Here is an 18076-nt window from a genome sequence, read left to right on the forward strand (position 1 = left end):
ACACTTCACCCCTGGCCAGTGAACCCTGGACACCCCGGTCTTTGCGGGAAGGAAAAATGCCTGAGACTCATCAGAGTTGAACATTCAGAGAATCATAGAATCGACTGGGTTGGAAAAGACCTCAGAGATCATCAAGTCCAACCCTTGATCCAACCCCAGTCCATTGACAAGATCATGGCACTAAGTGCCATGTCCAATCCATTCCCAGTGCAACGATCGCTGGGAGGGATCTTCCTCTTCGCTGCTGTGTTGCGTGTACATTTTAAATCATTTAGGAGACACGCTGCGTGTCTGCACTGTGCTTTGGGGCTGAGTTATTTTACTGCTCTCTGTTCTAAACCATGACGAATTATACACGCTGCCACTGCTCATCACGCGTTTCCTAACCACTTAATACATGCAGATCTTGCTAACATTTTTCATTACATTTTTAGTAAAGGGAAACATCTGTTTCCCTCTGCCTTCGAAAGTACGTTGCATCTTCCAAGCTGCCACATGCCTTTGAAATTCCGTGTTCAATCAACGTCATAATCTCTCCCACAAAAAAAATCCCAGCACCCAGATAAGCAGCCTTGCCGCACCACCCCTGCCCCATCGCATCAGCGTGCATGGTTAAATGTTTCAAGTTCTCTACAGAAAAGAGCCGTGTTGAGAAGTCCACACCAAACCCAAGGGGTTTCTTGACCAAATAATGAAATAAACAGCATGAACTCTGGAATACAAAATTTATTTCAGGCTTATAAAAGTCTTCAACATTGCAAATTCTGCAACAAAACACAAACTGTACACAGATATTTTCATTAAGGTTTAGAATAATGATTATTACTGTTGGGTCTCCTCAGATATATAATTTCAGCTCAGAAGCATCAAGCGATCACGCACGGCTTCTCACATGTACCTTGCAGACCGATGGCTTTTAAACAGTCAAAACGCATTAGCGCAACCTCACTACTTAGTATAGGATGAAAGGTTCAGAAATGGAACTACCAACCAGAACTCCTAAACCACCAGCTTGTTCGCCAACCAAGAGACTGTCGGCTCCTCGCGTCTCGGCGACTATTGCCTGCAAGTGTCATGAAAAGCTTCGAGCGTTCGGAAATCCCTCCAGGTGGGCGGCAAACCGTCCTGCAGGAACTTCCCGCAGCGCTGGCACGGAGCCTGGAACAGCTTTATGTAACTTCGTAACCAGGTCTAAAACCAAAAGGGAGAGAAATTCAGAGAACTCTGGATGGGGACGTTCCCCTTTGTCATCATTCTTGTCAAACAGCGACAGCAAGGACAGAGAATGTACTTTGGCCAGGGCCCAGTGGGTGATTTTATAAACAGAAACATGCAGAAGATTACAAGGTCACTGTACAGTTGAATTCCCACTTTATTAATCATCTTGTGCTTTTTTAGTCACTTAAGCAGATTTGTTACTAGAGATTCATGCACTCCGAGCAGAGATATTCACAGCTCAAGAACCAGGGTGGACAGCAAGTACTGGAACGCTTCTCATATATTTACTGGAATATAATCGTTCTTGATGGGTACCTTCTTCAACCAAATATTGGTTTGTCTCTTCCTATGACCATCTATCCTACCCCGGCTGCAATCACACTGGATTGGTCTGAACTCGTCATTGCTGAAGATATAAGGACTTTCACAGCAAGCTAACGAACTTCCTCTCTAATGCAATTTCAAGATCAATACTTGTTGGTCATAAAAATACCATGCCATTTAAAATCTGATTATGCTGATAAATATATACATAAAGGGCTCATGCTGAGCAACACAGAGCAAGTTTGGGTGTTCCTGGGGAAAGTTCTTGCCTCTAAAGTGGATTGTTCCCATCATCACATATAGCAATGAGCACCACATACCCCCCAACCCAAGGAGATACACAACTAAATCCCACCTAGACCAGCAGATTGATACTGTGAAGGATGCACATGAATCTTGTCATTTAAAGTTCTATTGAATCACATCGATAAGAGAAAATTGTTCTCTGAAGAAGAGGTCAGCTGAGTTTATTGAAACAAATCCTTCCATCTTCATCAGAGCCTTCTCTATAGCAACCGAACCTTTGGCCGTCAATAACTCTCCTCCGAAAGAACTAGATCTTCCCTGGGTTTAGCAGTAAATATGGGGACAAGGGCAACAAAACACTACAAGCAAATTGCTGTTATTTACTTCAGCTTGGATGGGCTTTGCTCGCACTACAGAGAAATCGAACTTTCTGAACCATAACATGAGAATAGGTAAATGAAGTTAAATTGTGCACTTGAGACATCTGTAGATAGAAAAAAACCCCACAACATTCTTCACTCCCATCAGAAAATTAGGGGTTCATGACATCCTGTCATGGTGATTGCACAACTGACATGTGAAAGGACCAACATATTGACACTCCTGGTGTACATCTGGCTTCGCTTTCTTAAGAGTTTTAGTAGCGTTGTATCAAATCAATAAGGCAGGTCCATGGCTTAAACAAACGTGTTACCCATTCTATTAAACATTAATTTTCAGAAACATGTTGAAACATGGATTTGACCAGTAATAGTTGCTTTCACCTTTCAAAGCCTATTATTAGAAGATGCAGTCCCAGAGAAGAGACCGTTGCAAATCTCTCATCTTAGTGGCCTTTTTATCAAATAAACAAACCAGCACAGCAGGTAAAGGAGCCTGACTGGTCTGAAATTACAGAGTGGAAATGACAGATACAGAATAACCAAAGCTACCATACACACCTCAAGATTGCGAATGGCAAAATTAGATGTTTGTTTTCGTAAGTCTCGGTGACATTGCTCCAGGTGAAAGGGTAATGTAGTGGAAGTAAATGAAGGAAAAAGTCTGAAAAGAAGAGAAAACCTTTCCCCGAAGCCTTTGGGAGACTGCAGCGGAGAGAACAGCAAGAGCCTCCACCGCCAACATTCAGCTTGGTGGAAGAATTCTGAATCATAACCCCTTGCTTTCACCCCCTGATTAACCAGGCTGCTTGTATGCAAGTTTATTTCAAAAATAAAATTCTAAATACAAGCAGAATTAAAGGTGATCAACTTAAATCTGCATATCAAGGTTCAGCGGTATTTGATTCATTATATCCAGCAATAAGCCAGTGGAATACTTGAGCAAGCTTCTCCTTGATTTTCAAAAGAACCTGCTGAGGTGCGGGGTGAGTCCGTGCAATTCCTTAGGAACAAAGTCCGGGCTGGAAGTGGCTACAGCAAAACGGGCTCATCCCAAACATGTTCCTCCCTCTCATCATTCTGCAGATAACTCAGATCACTTCCCATGCTGGACAGGTTGACAAACAAGCAAAGAGTTTGGCTGAGAGAGATGACCCAGAGCAGCTTTGCAAATAGGACTCATCAAGCAAATATAGAGACCTATGACAGAAGAACCGTATTCAACTCAGTCCTCCAACACCAATTATGCCAGGGTAATGAGAACGAGCTCTTCATCCTTGTCCAGGTATGAGATACAAGGAATTAGTGTAATCCTCTACTGTGCAGCTTATTTAAGCAGGTGCAAGCATGCTGAAGTCTATCTGGAAATCTGTATTTTCCAAGACACTTACCATGAAAGATCTGACCACCACATCTGGCATTTGAGGCAGCTGGTAGTGCAACAGAGCCGTGGTCGCATGATCCGTCACCTGTACCAGACAAAAGGAGAATACAACCTTATAGATGCTGTGTTTCAGACAAAACAGTGTTAATCTGCAGGGAAGCAGTGTAAATTCCATGGGGATGTAGCAAATCGAGGATTACATCACTGTGAAGACATTCTCAAAGTAATTCTGAGTAGATTTGGCCAGCGAGCTTCCATTCCCTCTGCCGAGTTCATTCGAGAATGAGCTGAAGAAATCAGGATAAATAACTTCGTATGCACACACTAAAATCCAACACACCTCTGGAAGTTCAGAAAATAGGATAAAACCTAATAGTGCCCAACAAAAGACAAAACGCTGTCAATAACCTTGCTAAATTAAATAGATCTGGAGGACTAACTTATAAGAATAGAGACTAAGAATTCCAAAAAAACCTAAAGCTTTGGGGTTGGTGTGGTTTACTGGAAAAACAAACAAAGACACGAATAAACAACCCCCCCCCAACCACAAACCAACCACACAACCAAACCCACAAACCAAAAAACACCAAAACCCTCACCTAAAATAGGATAAAATACCCTCACTTGAAAATGCATTTTGATGAAAAAAATCAGCACACTTCTCTCCAGTTTTTAATGGGGAAACTTAAAATAGTCCTAGTTCAGGTCGCTTACATTGAACGAACTGGAATCAACGTCTCAGTTTCATGTCCTCTGAAACCAGGAATCAATCCACATGATTATGGTTTGTAAATACTCGCATTAGGAAAAGATTTCTGATAGAAAGCCTTTTGATTTCCCAGATGGAGCCATAACAAGATCTTACAGCTGGGAAAATGTATAATAACAAGAGTAATTAAAGAAAAATCAGGAAGACTAACCAATAGTTTAATAGATTTCTACTTTAAAAAAATTACTACTATTTTAAAATTACTCTGGAAGGGGCAGTTTCTGAACTGCTACAATACAATTCACTAACAGTTCCTAAATGATTAGCACAGTCAATAGCTTGTTCCTGTCCTGAAGTTCTGGGTTTAATGTACAAATTGTTGGCAAAACTCTTTAGGCTTGACTATAAAATAACTCAGACAACACAACGACGAGAGCTCTTCCACTTCTTGTAACTTGTAAATCTATTAATGTTCCTCATTAGTAATAACAAAGCATTCAAGAAGATACATGATTGTTTAGTTAGTGATTAAAGTGTATTTTCTAATTTCAGCACAGAGAAGTAATGCTTGTCTATATATTTCCCAGTGCTCGTCTATATGCTATGGTAAATTTTGAGTAAGATAGTATGAACTGAAATTACATTTGCTATTCCCAGCTAACTCCGCTTGTTCTTGATCCATATTTAGTCTAATTCAGCAATGTAAGTTGTGCTGAAACACTCCCACTTTGGCTGGAGAAAGAGGCTCGTGCTTGAAGCTATTCAGGGAGGTGAATCTGTAGATGTATTCCTGAATAGATCCGTGTATAGACAGGCTCTAATTCACACCACGCAAACCTCCACACCACATCAAATCAGTCTGTCCTGCACCAGAGCTGGGCTGAAGTTACTTCACAACGTTGGGAGCAGCTCCTGCTCCCCTTGGTTGGTACAGCAGTGCCGTTCAGTGTGAACACGGGATCCCGACATCGGGAACAGAAAACTATCAGGACCGTGTGCATTCTGGTGAGTTCGCAACAATATTCACAAAATGGATCTCAGCCTCCTTGGGCCATTTCTATTCAAAATAAATCAGAAAGAATGTGATTAACAGCGTGTTAATACCTCTGCCTAACTCAAATCAGGCATTTCATTTAAATACATCTCATGTAGCTTTTAGAAATGACTGGAATCCAAGCCCTGGTAGCTATGTGAATTATTTTCTTTTGAGATAATGCTTTTATAGGATGGTACCAGACATGTCAAAGAATAGAAAGTTCTGAAAATATTTATGAGCAGCCGCTCTCCTTCTGCTGTATTTCTACTTCTAACAAACTGTATTTCTTTTTTTCCTGAACAACAAAGTTGTTTTCTCTTGGCACTGAAGGAAGTTGCTTAGAAAAATACTGCTATTAACAAATTCAAATTGACTGGCCACTTTGGCGAAGTCGCACATATGTTGTTCCCATTGTAATGTAAAGCTAATGAGATGCCATGGGGAGATAAAAGCCATCCCAGCATCCCTAGAACACTAATAATGTTTTCTGAACAAAAAGGAGGTGATATCTACCATAAAAAAAGCGCTGCTAAAGTGCTTCTAAAAAAAGATCAAAGTAGGTGTCAAATGTGAGGAAGAGTAGGGGAATGACCCCCCCAAAACCAGCAAACATGATGTCAAATAGAAAAGAGCTGGGCAAATGATGAACTGGCCAGTCCATGGGAGAAGGGGAAGGATTATACCCCCCAGGATAACACAGATGATGAGAGAAAACATAAACCGTCCAAGATTAAAAGAGGAAAAAGAATCAATACCCACAGCTCCACTAATGGCAATACGATTTCACAGCAAAGCAAAGCAAAACAAACTGCATATGTGCCAGCTCGCTTAAAGGACACGCTTTTTCTTCCAGCCAAGTTGGAATCACAAACTAATTTATTCTGGGTTTAGGATGACATGGTGTACATTTCAGGGCTTTATTTTATTAACTTCACTTTTATTGCTCTACCTTACGTACTGCTGTCTAAGTTATCGGGCCCTTTCTAATGTCTCTCCCTGTTTCTATTCGGGAGCACATTCAGAAGAGCACACATTGATCGGGATAGCTGGATCCTGAAATAGATTTTCAAGTGATCTTGCAGAAAAGCTCAACATTTCACAATTCATATATCTAAAAGCACTTGCACTTTTTATCAGAATAAAAGCAAGACAAGGCAATCTCCTGAAGCCACAATTTTGCTCAATGAAACAGCCACTGTGTAACTGAGCATGGTCCTGCTTGGAGACAGAGCAAAGAGACTTGAGTTACATGGGAACAAAAAGCTGGCAAAGAGACAGTCCTGGTCTTCTCCTTTGAACAAATCTCAGCTGTCTTGGGCTGTGTGAAACGCTTCTCCTTTCGCAAGGTAAACTGAGCAAGAAAACTTCCCTTCTTGCTAATAGTTAATTATATTGCCTGAATTTTTTTCTTTCTCTTTTTCACATCCAAATTCAAGTTGCCTATAACCACGTGCTTCTTAAACACAACTCTGCTCCCTTGTCTAGGGCACCGTATGTATCAGGAATACAAACCAGACTGACACTGGATCAAACCTTATGTGAATTTGCATGGAATTGCAGTGAAATCCTACGTCCTTGTCACTCTTGGCGAACGCACTGAGGACCCAGAAAGAGGAGGAAGAAAATCCCCAACACCCAGAACCCAAAATCCCTGCTATTTGACTCACCCGAACCAACCCCAGTCATTCCTGCAGCATTTCTCTACCCACTCGACAGTGCTACTGGGCTGAAACGTGCTTCCCAAAGGTGACACATCCAACAAATGGCACCTGTCAGTCATACAGCATTCCCAAGGCTGAAAATTCATTGTAAAAAAGCATTCTGCAATTCACAAGCTGAGAAAGCTGAACACGTGCTTCCTCTAATTGGAATAAAAGGCACCTATGGTCCAGCTTTGTTCCACCACAGCCGAGGTATGTTCCACAGATATATCAAGCTATACCCGGTATAAAAACTAAAACAGAAAAAATATGAACATCACAGGACTAAATTATAGAAGCTGCCTCTCTCTTCTAGCATTTTATCTCGCTGACAGTAAATATGCTTTTCAAAAGTCCGTGCAAAACTTCCTTTAAGCGCCATAACTTTCCTGCCACTTACTTATTGGTTTATTCCCTCAAGCGCAGCACTGACAACTCCATCTCATATAAAGGGATTCTCTAAATCCCCTGGAAGTTTTTTCATTTTTTGGTTTAAACCCTGCTAAGTTCACGGCCTTAACAGTCACCTGTAGCAATGAGCTCTGGAGGATGATCGCAGCACTAAAAAAAAAAGAAGTTATAAGTTATTTTATTAGTGTTTAGACCTTTTACAGGAAAACTGCACAAGCGCCTTTGTTCGTTCCCAAGGATTCTCATTATTCAACCTTCTCTCCAGAACACATTGGAGTCTCTCTGGAGGGAAGCCGGCGCATCAACGCGGTGCCCGAGAGGCGCTCGGAAGGATGATGGATGGTGCCTCTGCCAACGGGCACTGATGAACAACATACGAATCCTTCACGCACCTTTCCCCACTCCCAGTTCAGCAAAGCACCACCAGACTTCTCCGAAGCGCAGGATTTATCAGTTGTCTTGAGAGCTCATAGAGCGCTTAAGTTTTTATTTCGCTTGTTCTGCTTATTTGGAATGGGTCATGGAGATTTTATTTCGAACAGAGCCAAGTACTGATCACGCAAAGGAGCGATCGCGCAGGTGACCCTGGGACGGTCCATCTCCTCTCCTTGAACAGACATCATCAATAGCCCAATATTTGCCTCATGCATGCATTCATCCCGTGTGTGATTTTATTCTGAGATTATTGACAAGAATACATCTTCATACATTACAATACTTATGTGCCCTTGTGGTGGTGAAAATCGTGCTCCGAGGTCCCCCACGGTGGGATCACGCAGCTCACAAACAGCTGCATGGGCACAAATAGCTTCCCAAATTTAGGTTAAAATGTGCCTTGGGATGAAGCATATCAAGCCAAAACAAAGGCAGCTTGTGGCATGCTAAAAGTGACAGACTGCTCAGGCAAAATTAATAACAGCACTCCAAGATTAGAATGAAATACATGAGTTTAACACCTATGCATATGTCTCAAACAGACAAACTGACCATATTACACAGCTGGAACAGCTACGCTGCTCTTAACTGGGGAGCTTGATAAACTAAACAGTTAATGTTTGACACCATCTCCCATTTTGATCCATTCAGAGCGGTTTCACTATTCTATATATTTGCCTGTTTTTTGAATGTAAAGTTATGAATATCGCAACATTCTCTACAATATATGATCCTCTGCACAATGACCGGGCATTACACAGCCCTCCTGTACAGTCTTCCTCCCACCCATATTTAAGTCCCCAAATATCTCCTGTTCCGTTCCTCCTCTCGCACGAGTGGATCAAGCCATGCAAGGTGTTAAAATAAGGAGGTTTAAGATCAAAACAGTTGCCGCTCCTGCCGAGTTTAAATGTCAGACCAACACGGAAGCCTGAAAAACCTTTTCTTTGCTCCTTGTGCTTTTGCCCTTTCAGCTTTCCCTCTCTTCTTTCCCAGCTCCATTCTCTGAATCTAACCCTGCTGGTGGATTCAATGCCTATAAAGCTTATTCACCCCAGGACCAGATTCAAGGAGTCTCCAGGGAACTCAGAAAATGACCGTACACTTTATCGGTAATGGGCCCTCCGGGAGCTGTCTCCCGTCAAATTATACACACTCGGGTATCCTGCTTAATAAGGAGGGGAGAGAAAAGGCTTGCTGACACAGCCAACGTTTGCAAACAAAAAGTCAGGACAAATTTAGCTTCGTTTGACAGGGTTGGTTTGAAGATCAGAGGTCTCTGGTCCTTAACCTGGACAGTCGCACTGAGCCCTGTGAGGTCTGACAGGCCGGCGGCCACCCCAGCAGGCACCTCGTCAGCTCCAGGTGTTGTTATTTATCATTGAAGACACAGTTGGAGAACTTGGTCCAGGTTTTAAAGAGAATCAGCCCTGCCCTTCAGAGGGGTGATGGGTTTTACCACGGGAAAGGTGGGAGCAGATCCTCAGCCGCGTTTTCCCATGCGAAACGTGTTTCAGGAACATCCAGACGTGCTCTGACACATTTACTGATGATTTTTTAATGGCACAAAAACATCTGTTCTGAAGATCCCGCAGCACAGATCCTACACTAGTAACAGAGTGTAATAGTTTCTCTAATGCTATTTTATCTATTTATCTTGCTACTGCTACATCACTATTCCTGAGTATTACAAATGGCTACAAGTGCAGCTTCAGAGAATAAAGAGAAAATCAAACCAAGCACAGCACCACAGAGAAAAAAACCTATGCTGAACCACAGCATTTTCTATCATCTGCTTGAAAACTTGACTCAGGTCCTAGCCTGAACTTTAACTATCAGCTCAATAGTACAGAATCTATCGATTACAAAGTCCCATCGCCTTGCATTTTTATCACATTTTTCATGCAACCGATTCAGCAACAGCTCCTGTGACGTCAGCAAGTATTATCCCAGCCTAAGGGATGTGGGAAACCCGTCCAAAGAGAGGTTGAGATGCCCCAGGTAACACAGCGACAGGGCTGGGAACAAAATATATACAACTACTATAAAAATGCAGACAGCTGGTAACAGGGAACCCTTCCTCCTGCAGTCCTTTCCTTCTGGTTTTGTGTGGTAAATATTAATGCATTTGGTATTATTTACAGAGAGGGAACTGGAGAACAGGAACTTAAAATTCAGGTTGCATCACGTTATTTTAGAAAATGAGGAAGACAATGAAGATTCTTATTTATGCACACAGGCAGCAGTAAGGGGGTTAGTTCATGTTTTCTCACTCTTTCAGTCTGAAGGCCGTGAACTACACCTGGAATTTACATGTTCCCTAAGTCCTTAACTTGGACTTCTAAACAAACTCTATATTTACTCTGTTATCTTGTATATAGAAAAATAAAAACATACTACCAAAACCTCACAATTTATTATCATTTAGCACAAATTATGGCAATCGGACTTAACCCTTCTCAATTATTCCAAACCAAAACACCCAGGAAGACTATGTTATGCCCAAATGAACTAAGAACCAAGTGCACACATGGGGGAATTCAGATGATGCACTTACAGAACTTTGAATCTACTCCATTGCAAGAAAATCTTTAAAGCACACTGCTAAACAAGTCAAGATATACACTGGTTTACTTCCTGCTGGTTTACCCTATTTGACACTAAATATGTTTGAAGAGCAAGAAAAAAAGAGAAAGAATATTTAATCCACTAATCTCAGGGGTAAAGCATGAAATGCAGCACAACTTTGCTTTAATGGTAGGCAGAGGGGAGCACAAGCACCCTCCCCAAAAGCTGTCCTTTGATCTCCAGCAGGTTAATATCACAGGTCAAACGTCCTCCCTCCTGAGTGCATCTCAAACCTCGGAAGGAAGATGCACAAATAGAGTCGATATGCCCCACTTTTGACCCCTGCTTTTGTGCCCTTTGGAGTCTGTGACCCCCATTTGTTACACGAAGTACAAAAGCAGATGAAAGGAACCTGGAGCAGGAGCTGGAGACTCAGGCTCCTTGAACTGTGGCTGGAAGGTAAGGAAAGCGGAATTTAAACCCAGATCAATCTGAACTTAGAGCATTTTGACAAGAAGGCTTCAAAGAAAAATCTTCTCTTCCCTACCTGAAAATAGCAAGATATAGATCTTCCCAAAATACACTGTAACCTTCTCAGTAATTTTATACTCATTGCTCACATTCATTGGTCTTTTCACAGAATCCCAGAATGTCAGGGGTTGGGAGGGACCTGGAAAGCCCATCCAGTGCAATCCCCCCATGGAGCAGGAACACCCAGATGAGGTTACACAGGAAGGTGTCCAGGAGGGTTGGAATGTCTGCAGAGAAGGAGACTCCACAACCCCCCTGGGCAGCCTGGGCCAGGCTCTGCCACCCTCACCAGGAACAAGTTTCTTCTCATATTTAAGTGGAACATTCAACTGATGTATTAAACTCAAGCCCCCAGGAAAGGGAGGGGAAACTAAACCCAACGAAAACAACAAAACAAAATCCAAATCAACCTGAAACAGTTCTTCCTCCCCTGAAAGATCTAAACCAGAATACTTGACAATTCCTCATGAAATTTTAAGGCTGCAGTAGTATAATCTCCAATATTCTAAACCATGGACTGGAACTGTGATGGGAAATAAATCCAAATTAAATAACAGAGGTGATCGCCTTTTGTATTCATAGTTTTCCATCATTCCAGATTATTGTCTGTTATTTGCAGGTTGTGATGACAAAGGAACAAAATCTGAATTCTTTTACATAAGGGCACAGATATTTAAAATAATTTCCACGTATCTACTATACGCATTATGGAGAGAGAAACAACATGGGACTTACCTTCTGAAAAACTTGATAGTTGGATTTGGACCATATGTCAAGCTACAGTAGGAAAAAAAAAAGTTATATATTACTACATGTGATTATTGAGAAAAAGAAGTTAAGCAGTTGTTCCAATTAAAAAAGCAGCAAACAGATCTATGGAGACTTATTTCTCAGTTCGCTGTTTTGAACCAATTGCCTTTACTTATTGCAGTCGAAGAACAGGAATTAATGACCTACGATTTCCTTTGCATCACAATGAAGGATGAGCATAGTTAATCACAGCTGTAGTAAAAAAAATACATATATATATATATATACAGGACCTGTTGAATTAACACATTGTCTCTTAAAAAAAGCAAAATCTCTATTTGTATGGGGTTGTGGCTGATCTATGCAAATATTCATCAGCTCAGTCTGTTTCTAAAATGAGGGCATTTTTCCTAAGTTTATGCTTGTCTTGTGTCTGAATAAGTGATTCAGTTACAAACGACACAAAGAACGTTTAGCTGAATTAAGCCCAAGCAGTGGTCTGCTGGGGCTAAATAAAGCATCCCTTAGGAAACTGCATTTACATTTGAAGACAAAAATTCCACTAAAAGAGATTTAAGGTTGCAGATAACTGCACAAACCCATGACATGTATGTGTGCTCAACTATAGACAAACTAGAACAACAAAATTGAAATAAGTTTTATTAACCCCAGAAACCAGAAGGTAAGGGACATGTTAAACAATTTCAGCTGACATGCTAATGCTCTTTTAGCCCAGCCCTGTGCAATATCTTGTGCTGTGTCAAGGAAAAGCAGCAGCAAAAAATGAGCAATTTCCATCAGTTCCAGCCTTGCAAATCACTTTTTTTTGCTACAGATGCCACCACACTGGACAATTCCATATGCACAAAACTTGTCATAGGAAAGGTGTCTGCTACAATATTAACCTTGGGAATCTTAATCTAGACAGAAGAAAACATTTTCTGAGTAAATTTGTGAAGCAGATGAAGCTCTTCTAGCGCTTGATAACATGGTCAGACACACGCGTTCCCACCATGGGGTTTATCTCCTTTACTATGAAATACAACTTATTATTTCAACACTGTCTTATGGTAATGCCCGTAAGTGATATTGAATTAACAAGTCTTCTAAAAGGCACAAAAATGAGAGTCTGAAATGAAGGAAATCACAGAATCCCAGAATGTCAGGGATTGGAAGGGACCTGGAAAGCTCATCCAGTGCAATCCCCCCATGGAGCAGGAACACCCAGATGGGGTTAGGTAGGGAGGCAAAGCAAGTAGGGAGAGGGGTTGCCCATGGCCCCGAACTGGAACCTGCTTCCAACCCTCGTCATCTTTTCTGTCCCCTACCTCTGCCCCACAGCGACGGGGCTGTCTCAGGTTTTCTCCCTCTGCCCAACAGGGCAAGGGGTTCATCACCTTTCGGGGGGTATCCCCCTGGAGCCCCTCTGAGTGGCACACCAGGGAGTTACTCCACCAGTCGATTTCCTTGTCACACTCCCTGATGGTCCTCAGTGTCTCAATCTCCTCCTTAAGCTTCGCAACCATGTAGAGCAGACTTTGCACCTGCTAACCCCTCACACAGGGGACTGGGCAGACAGTCTGTCTGAGTTGCTACAGTCTTCTTCAGACAAGCTCTCTTTCTGGTTGAGACCAAGGTCAGCAACAGTATGAGACACTGGCAATAGGTGAGAGAGTCTAACTAGCAAAAGGTGACAACCTCTACACCCTAGTGCACAAGTTACCACATCGCTAAAACGGTTCAGAATGCACAAAGTTCCCGCTTCTAAATACTGGCACAGAAGTGACACTTGAGTCCCCGAACCTCAATCTGGACAGGAGGTGATGTTAAAGACTTTAAAAACCAGTTCAGGACAGATTTTTCCTGGCTCAGTACCACTGACCTTGCCGTGACACCAAAGGCAGCTGATGTCTCGATGCCTTTTCCAGGTCGGACTAAGACAGAAATACCTTGAGGCATGAATCTCCAAACCTTTTTGCATTTACCAGCTCTTAGGGTGGGATCAAGAACCTGCGTGAACACCAACACCCTCATACTCTAGAGTCCATTTCAGCCTGAAGTTGGACCTGAGCTTGATTTAATAACAGACCTGAGCCTGTTGGGAAGGAAGCATCGCATTTCCATTTAGAAAAGCCTACATTTGAATATAAAAAATTAATGCGTATTTTTAAAAAAATGTTTTCATGTAATTTAAGGCTTTCTTTGGCTGCAGACAGAGTTGCTATAATTGGAATGTATATATGGTTTTGCTAATCTCTAGTGATCAAACCAAGTACGTGATTCTCTCTAGTTAGACTCAAGATCTAAAAAAAAGTCCACTTCAGATGCTGCATTAAGATGAGTCCAACAGGTTCTGAATGTTCATTAGCAAGCAGGAAGACTGAAAAGCTGAAAAAGTAATGAATGTCTGTCTTACAGACGTGCTGTTATCCGAGTTAAAAAAAAGAGAAAGAAAAGCTACCAAACCCCTCAAACCACATGCATACATCCTAAATGAATGCCCACCTTTCCCCCCCGAAACAGAGGATTAAGGCAGAGGCAGATTAAAGAATGCATCGTTATAGGTCTATTATTCTTCAACTTTTCACTTTCAATCAAGACACACATTTGTAACTAAAAAACTGCTGAAAGCACAATTTCAGGGCATCCTCTGCATGTGAATTAAACTGGGGCTCTTTTTCCCAATGCCCCACTCTCCCCACCCACCCCCGGCACAAGTAACAAGAGGCCATTTTCTGAAGGTCGTCTGAACGATTTCAAAGGCGATAACAAATCAGAATGTTCCCTGCATCTAATATCAAACAGGTCCGGTGCCAACACTTATTAGAGAAATCGGATTTAACCCCCCCGTCACCCAAACACACACACATCCAGCTTTGAAGTGGAAAGAATGCAGGGATCAGAAATTACCCGAGAGACGGCTCTGCCTGTCTTTGAAGCTTTCCTTTGATACTACTATTTCTTTTCCTCTCTTACGCTAGGAGGCTAAAAGCTGCCTTTTCTTATTGATATGGGGTAATTAATGAAGCTATAGAATTAACATAACCCAAGTTCCTTAACGTGATAATTCAACAGAGACACTTATGTTTCTTTAGTTAAGTATAACAGATGCAAAACCAGGAATTTGGTGAGGCAGCAGTGTTAAGTACTCACTCTAAATATGTCCTGTCAAGGTGGTTCTTGGTCTCTGCATCCAAAGAAAAGCGTGGTATTATTCTGCCAAAAAATCCCAATCCATTTTGATTTTTATTGGCAGACTAGGGCTCCTAATGGCTCAGCTGACAATAAGGCTGCCCTGGAAGGGTGAGCTGCGTAGCTTCATTTATTCAGGCATCAGGACAACACTAGTAATTAATTACTACCCATGGTTAAATTCCAGTGCACAAGGAGTGTGTCAGAGTTTGAAATTAAGGGTGGCACGGTGCCATCATGAGAACCACGGGGCTAATTAAAGTGCAGCAGTAAGTGGTGGAGGTAACGGGTTCATACGGTAAGCAAGAGAGACCACAGAGCGATCAGCGCCTGGAACCCACAACACGACAGAGCCTGCCAGATCTCACCCGTTGTTTTCACCAAATGTCACCAAAAATGTCTAAGTTATGTAGCTGGCAACCTGGCAATGACATATTCTGTGGGGTTTGTGAATAACTGAAGAGAGAAGTACATGAAGCACTTAAGAAACGAAATTATTCTTTGTCTGTGTAAGCAAAGCGTGAAAATAAAACCCTGGAATGTAGTATCCTATTTTAATCAGTGCAAGCTTAAGACTTCTATTTTTTCACCTTAATTTTGAAAGTATTTAAAGCTGTAAGAGGGAGTACGCAATTTAACTAGACTCCAGCACAGTAGAAACCACGTGAAGCTTTCACATGAACTAGTAGGATGCCACCATGGACCACCACTGGGAGCAACATTCACATTTGTTTTATTTCTATACTTGCCTGACTAAGGGACCAGAGGACCGTCAGCAGTTCTGCTGTTTGCACTCACCTCTTCCATTTGTATTTATTTTTCTCCAGTAATGTGAATTTTGCTAAACCAGTTGTACTTTCAGAGACGACGACTTCCCTGCTCTGCAAATCCTCGGCCTCTTCTGTGCACAGTCCATGTTTCACTTATGGTCCGTGTGACCATTCAGTCTCCCCATGATGGCCATTTCTTCTTTTGTTGAATAGATTTTCCTGCCCCAAATCTTGCTCTACCTGCAGGAATCCCCTCACTAAATCTCACTTTTGGTACTGAAAGGACCTCCTGCTCTGTGCAGCTCAGAGAATAACTCAACAGACCCTCATTCAGCTATTTCAGCGTAAAGAAACACAACCATTTATCCAGCGTCCCTTCTTCAACATGGCTTACAGAAAAGACAGGAGCTTCAAAATTGTCATATTGTATGATACGTTAATCTCATCGCTGCTGTTTGCAGGCATTAAATGCTTCCTAGGAACACATAAACCAACGTCCAAATCAGCAATGACTGTGCAAACTGCTCAATGGAAAAGACCATCTCCTACTGTGATCCTGAGTGTTCTCCCTGTTTTTGTTACTTAATAAAGAAGATACATGCTGATCTTCTCTTTTTTCGTACTCTTCTGTATCTCTTCTGTGCATTTTTTCCCCCTTTCAGGCTATAAACTGAGAAGCCAGAATAGTTTGGTGAAAGCTCACTGGTACTTTCCCAAAAGCATCTCTTGTGACAGCGAAGGAATTGGAATGGACTATGTTTGCAACTGACTGTAATCGCTCATTCCCAGCAGGCACAATAAGTAAAGCAAATCGTTGCAAGAGCACAATCTTATTCTTATTCTTCAATTACCAGTGTAGTTAATTAGTGAAAAAGAGGGAGCGCGCTGTTTGTCAATATGTGCTCCAGTTGGCAAAACTAGCAAGCTACGCATTTATTCAATCTTCCAAGCCAAATTTACTCATGATTTAAGTGGCCGCAACTCCAGTTCTACTTCAGTTAAATGAAATGTTCCAACTTACGCCTAAAACACAGACCTTCAGGTTTGCGAAAGCCCTGGGATGGCCCAAGGGAACAGCAAACTGCCACGGAATGGTCTGTGTAGCCTCGCGGGAGCAGTCAAAGAGCGGGGCTTTAGACACAGAAAGCTAAACTGGTAGGAAACAGACTCCCTGCAGACTGGCTTAAAGCAAGAAAATAAGCCAGGTGTTAGCACCGATGCTTTGGAGCGGCTGGACCGCTCCCCAGGGACAGCGGACACAGGTTAGTGCCCTGTGCCCAAAGCTGGCCTTGGTGGGACCCGCCGTCCCCTCGCAAACAATGACAGAGGAACAGCGTACGGCTCGAGAGAGGGTGAAGCTGGAGCTAAATACAAGCCCAGCGCCAGGTGCCGAGTTTCAGAAAGGAACTCTTTTACTTAGCTTTTCAGTGTATATAGCATTATTTTATTTCAAGGGAGCTTCAAAGCAAACTGGATTCATCAGAGGATACCCAAATGAAGGGTGACACGGGAATCCATCAAGCACTGTCAGCGCTCCTCAGGCAGACAATCATGTCACTTCCGAGCAGAATTTGGGGTGAACAGGGGCTGGTGCTCTAAGTCTGTATTTATATGCTAATATACAAGGATATGGTGCAGCTGCTCCTGCATATTTGAATAATGCAAATAAAAATCAGGCAGTTTTTGTTTTACTACTTCTTAGGCCAATCCCCTGCCCTTTGAGCCAGAATCTCTCTCTGGCAACATAGCTGCAGTGTCTCCTTCAGCACATCAGCTCCCGGCCTTTTGCAGGGAACGGAGGCTCAGCCTCAGCGCCGCTGAACCCCGGGTCAGCACACAACGTGCTACAACACTGTTCTCACTTTTGAAAAGAAAAAAGTCTCACCTCATTATAACATGGCCTATGGGTGCCAAGTGCTCATCTTGATATAATGAACTTTTTATTTTAATAGGCTTCGTAATCAGAAGAGAAAGCTCCAGAGAGAAAACTATGTGAAACATGGAGAGGTATTTAGTACTATTACTGGCAAAGGACAGTGCTGGTGGATGTCTCGGAAAGAGAGACCGTTCCACCCCGAAAAGAGAAACAAGCTGAGCTGCAGGCCGTCAGGTCCCATTAACATCTTGCGATGCGCTAAAGAGCCACAGGGAGTGTGTGCGGTCAGACGGAACTTGAGGGTTCAAGCAGGGTGAATTGTTCATAAAACAAATCGCTTGTGGAAACAGGTAACACTTGCTTTAACAGCTGCTGTTCTGCGCTATTACTGACAGGCAAATTCTTGAAGACAACCTACCAATGATCCTCATGGTTCCGTTTCTCAAGTTGAGCACAAAACTAGCCCACGGTTTCCCAATGGCTCTTGGTAAAGAGAAATCTGAACCTTGGGCTATTGATGTGCCGGTACGCTGAAAAAATGTTTTC

General features: G+C 42.4%; 1 protein-coding gene across 2 annotated transcripts in view; it reads right to left on the reverse strand.

Moving 5' to 3' along the window:
- Nucleotides 1-719: 719 nt before the first annotated feature.
- Nucleotides 720-18076, reverse strand: part of MED27 (mediator complex subunit 27) — a 79500-nt gene continuing 62143 nt past the window's right edge. Inside the window, exons 6-9 of one of the 2 annotated variants that reach the window (XM_080356138.1) lie at nt 11678-11719; nt 3560-3637; nt 2730-2832; nt 1063-1191 (exon numbers count right to left, since the gene is read on the reverse strand). In XM_080356138.1, coding sequence (XP_080212264.1) covers nt 2752-2832; nt 3560-3637; nt 11678-11719 — 201 coding nt within the window. In that variant the 3' untranslated portion in view covers nt 1063-1191; nt 2730-2751. Of the gene's footprint in view, nt 1192-2729; nt 2833-3559; nt 3638-11677; nt 11720-18076 lie in introns of both variants that reach the window. The other variant, XM_080356137.1, reaches the window with a different exon arrangement.

Source organism: Nesoenas mayeri, assembly GCF_963082525.1.
Source record: "Nesoenas mayeri genome assembly, chromosome: 18".
Classification (NCBI taxonomy): Eukaryota; Metazoa; Chordata; class Aves; order Columbiformes; family Columbidae; genus Nesoenas; species Nesoenas mayeri.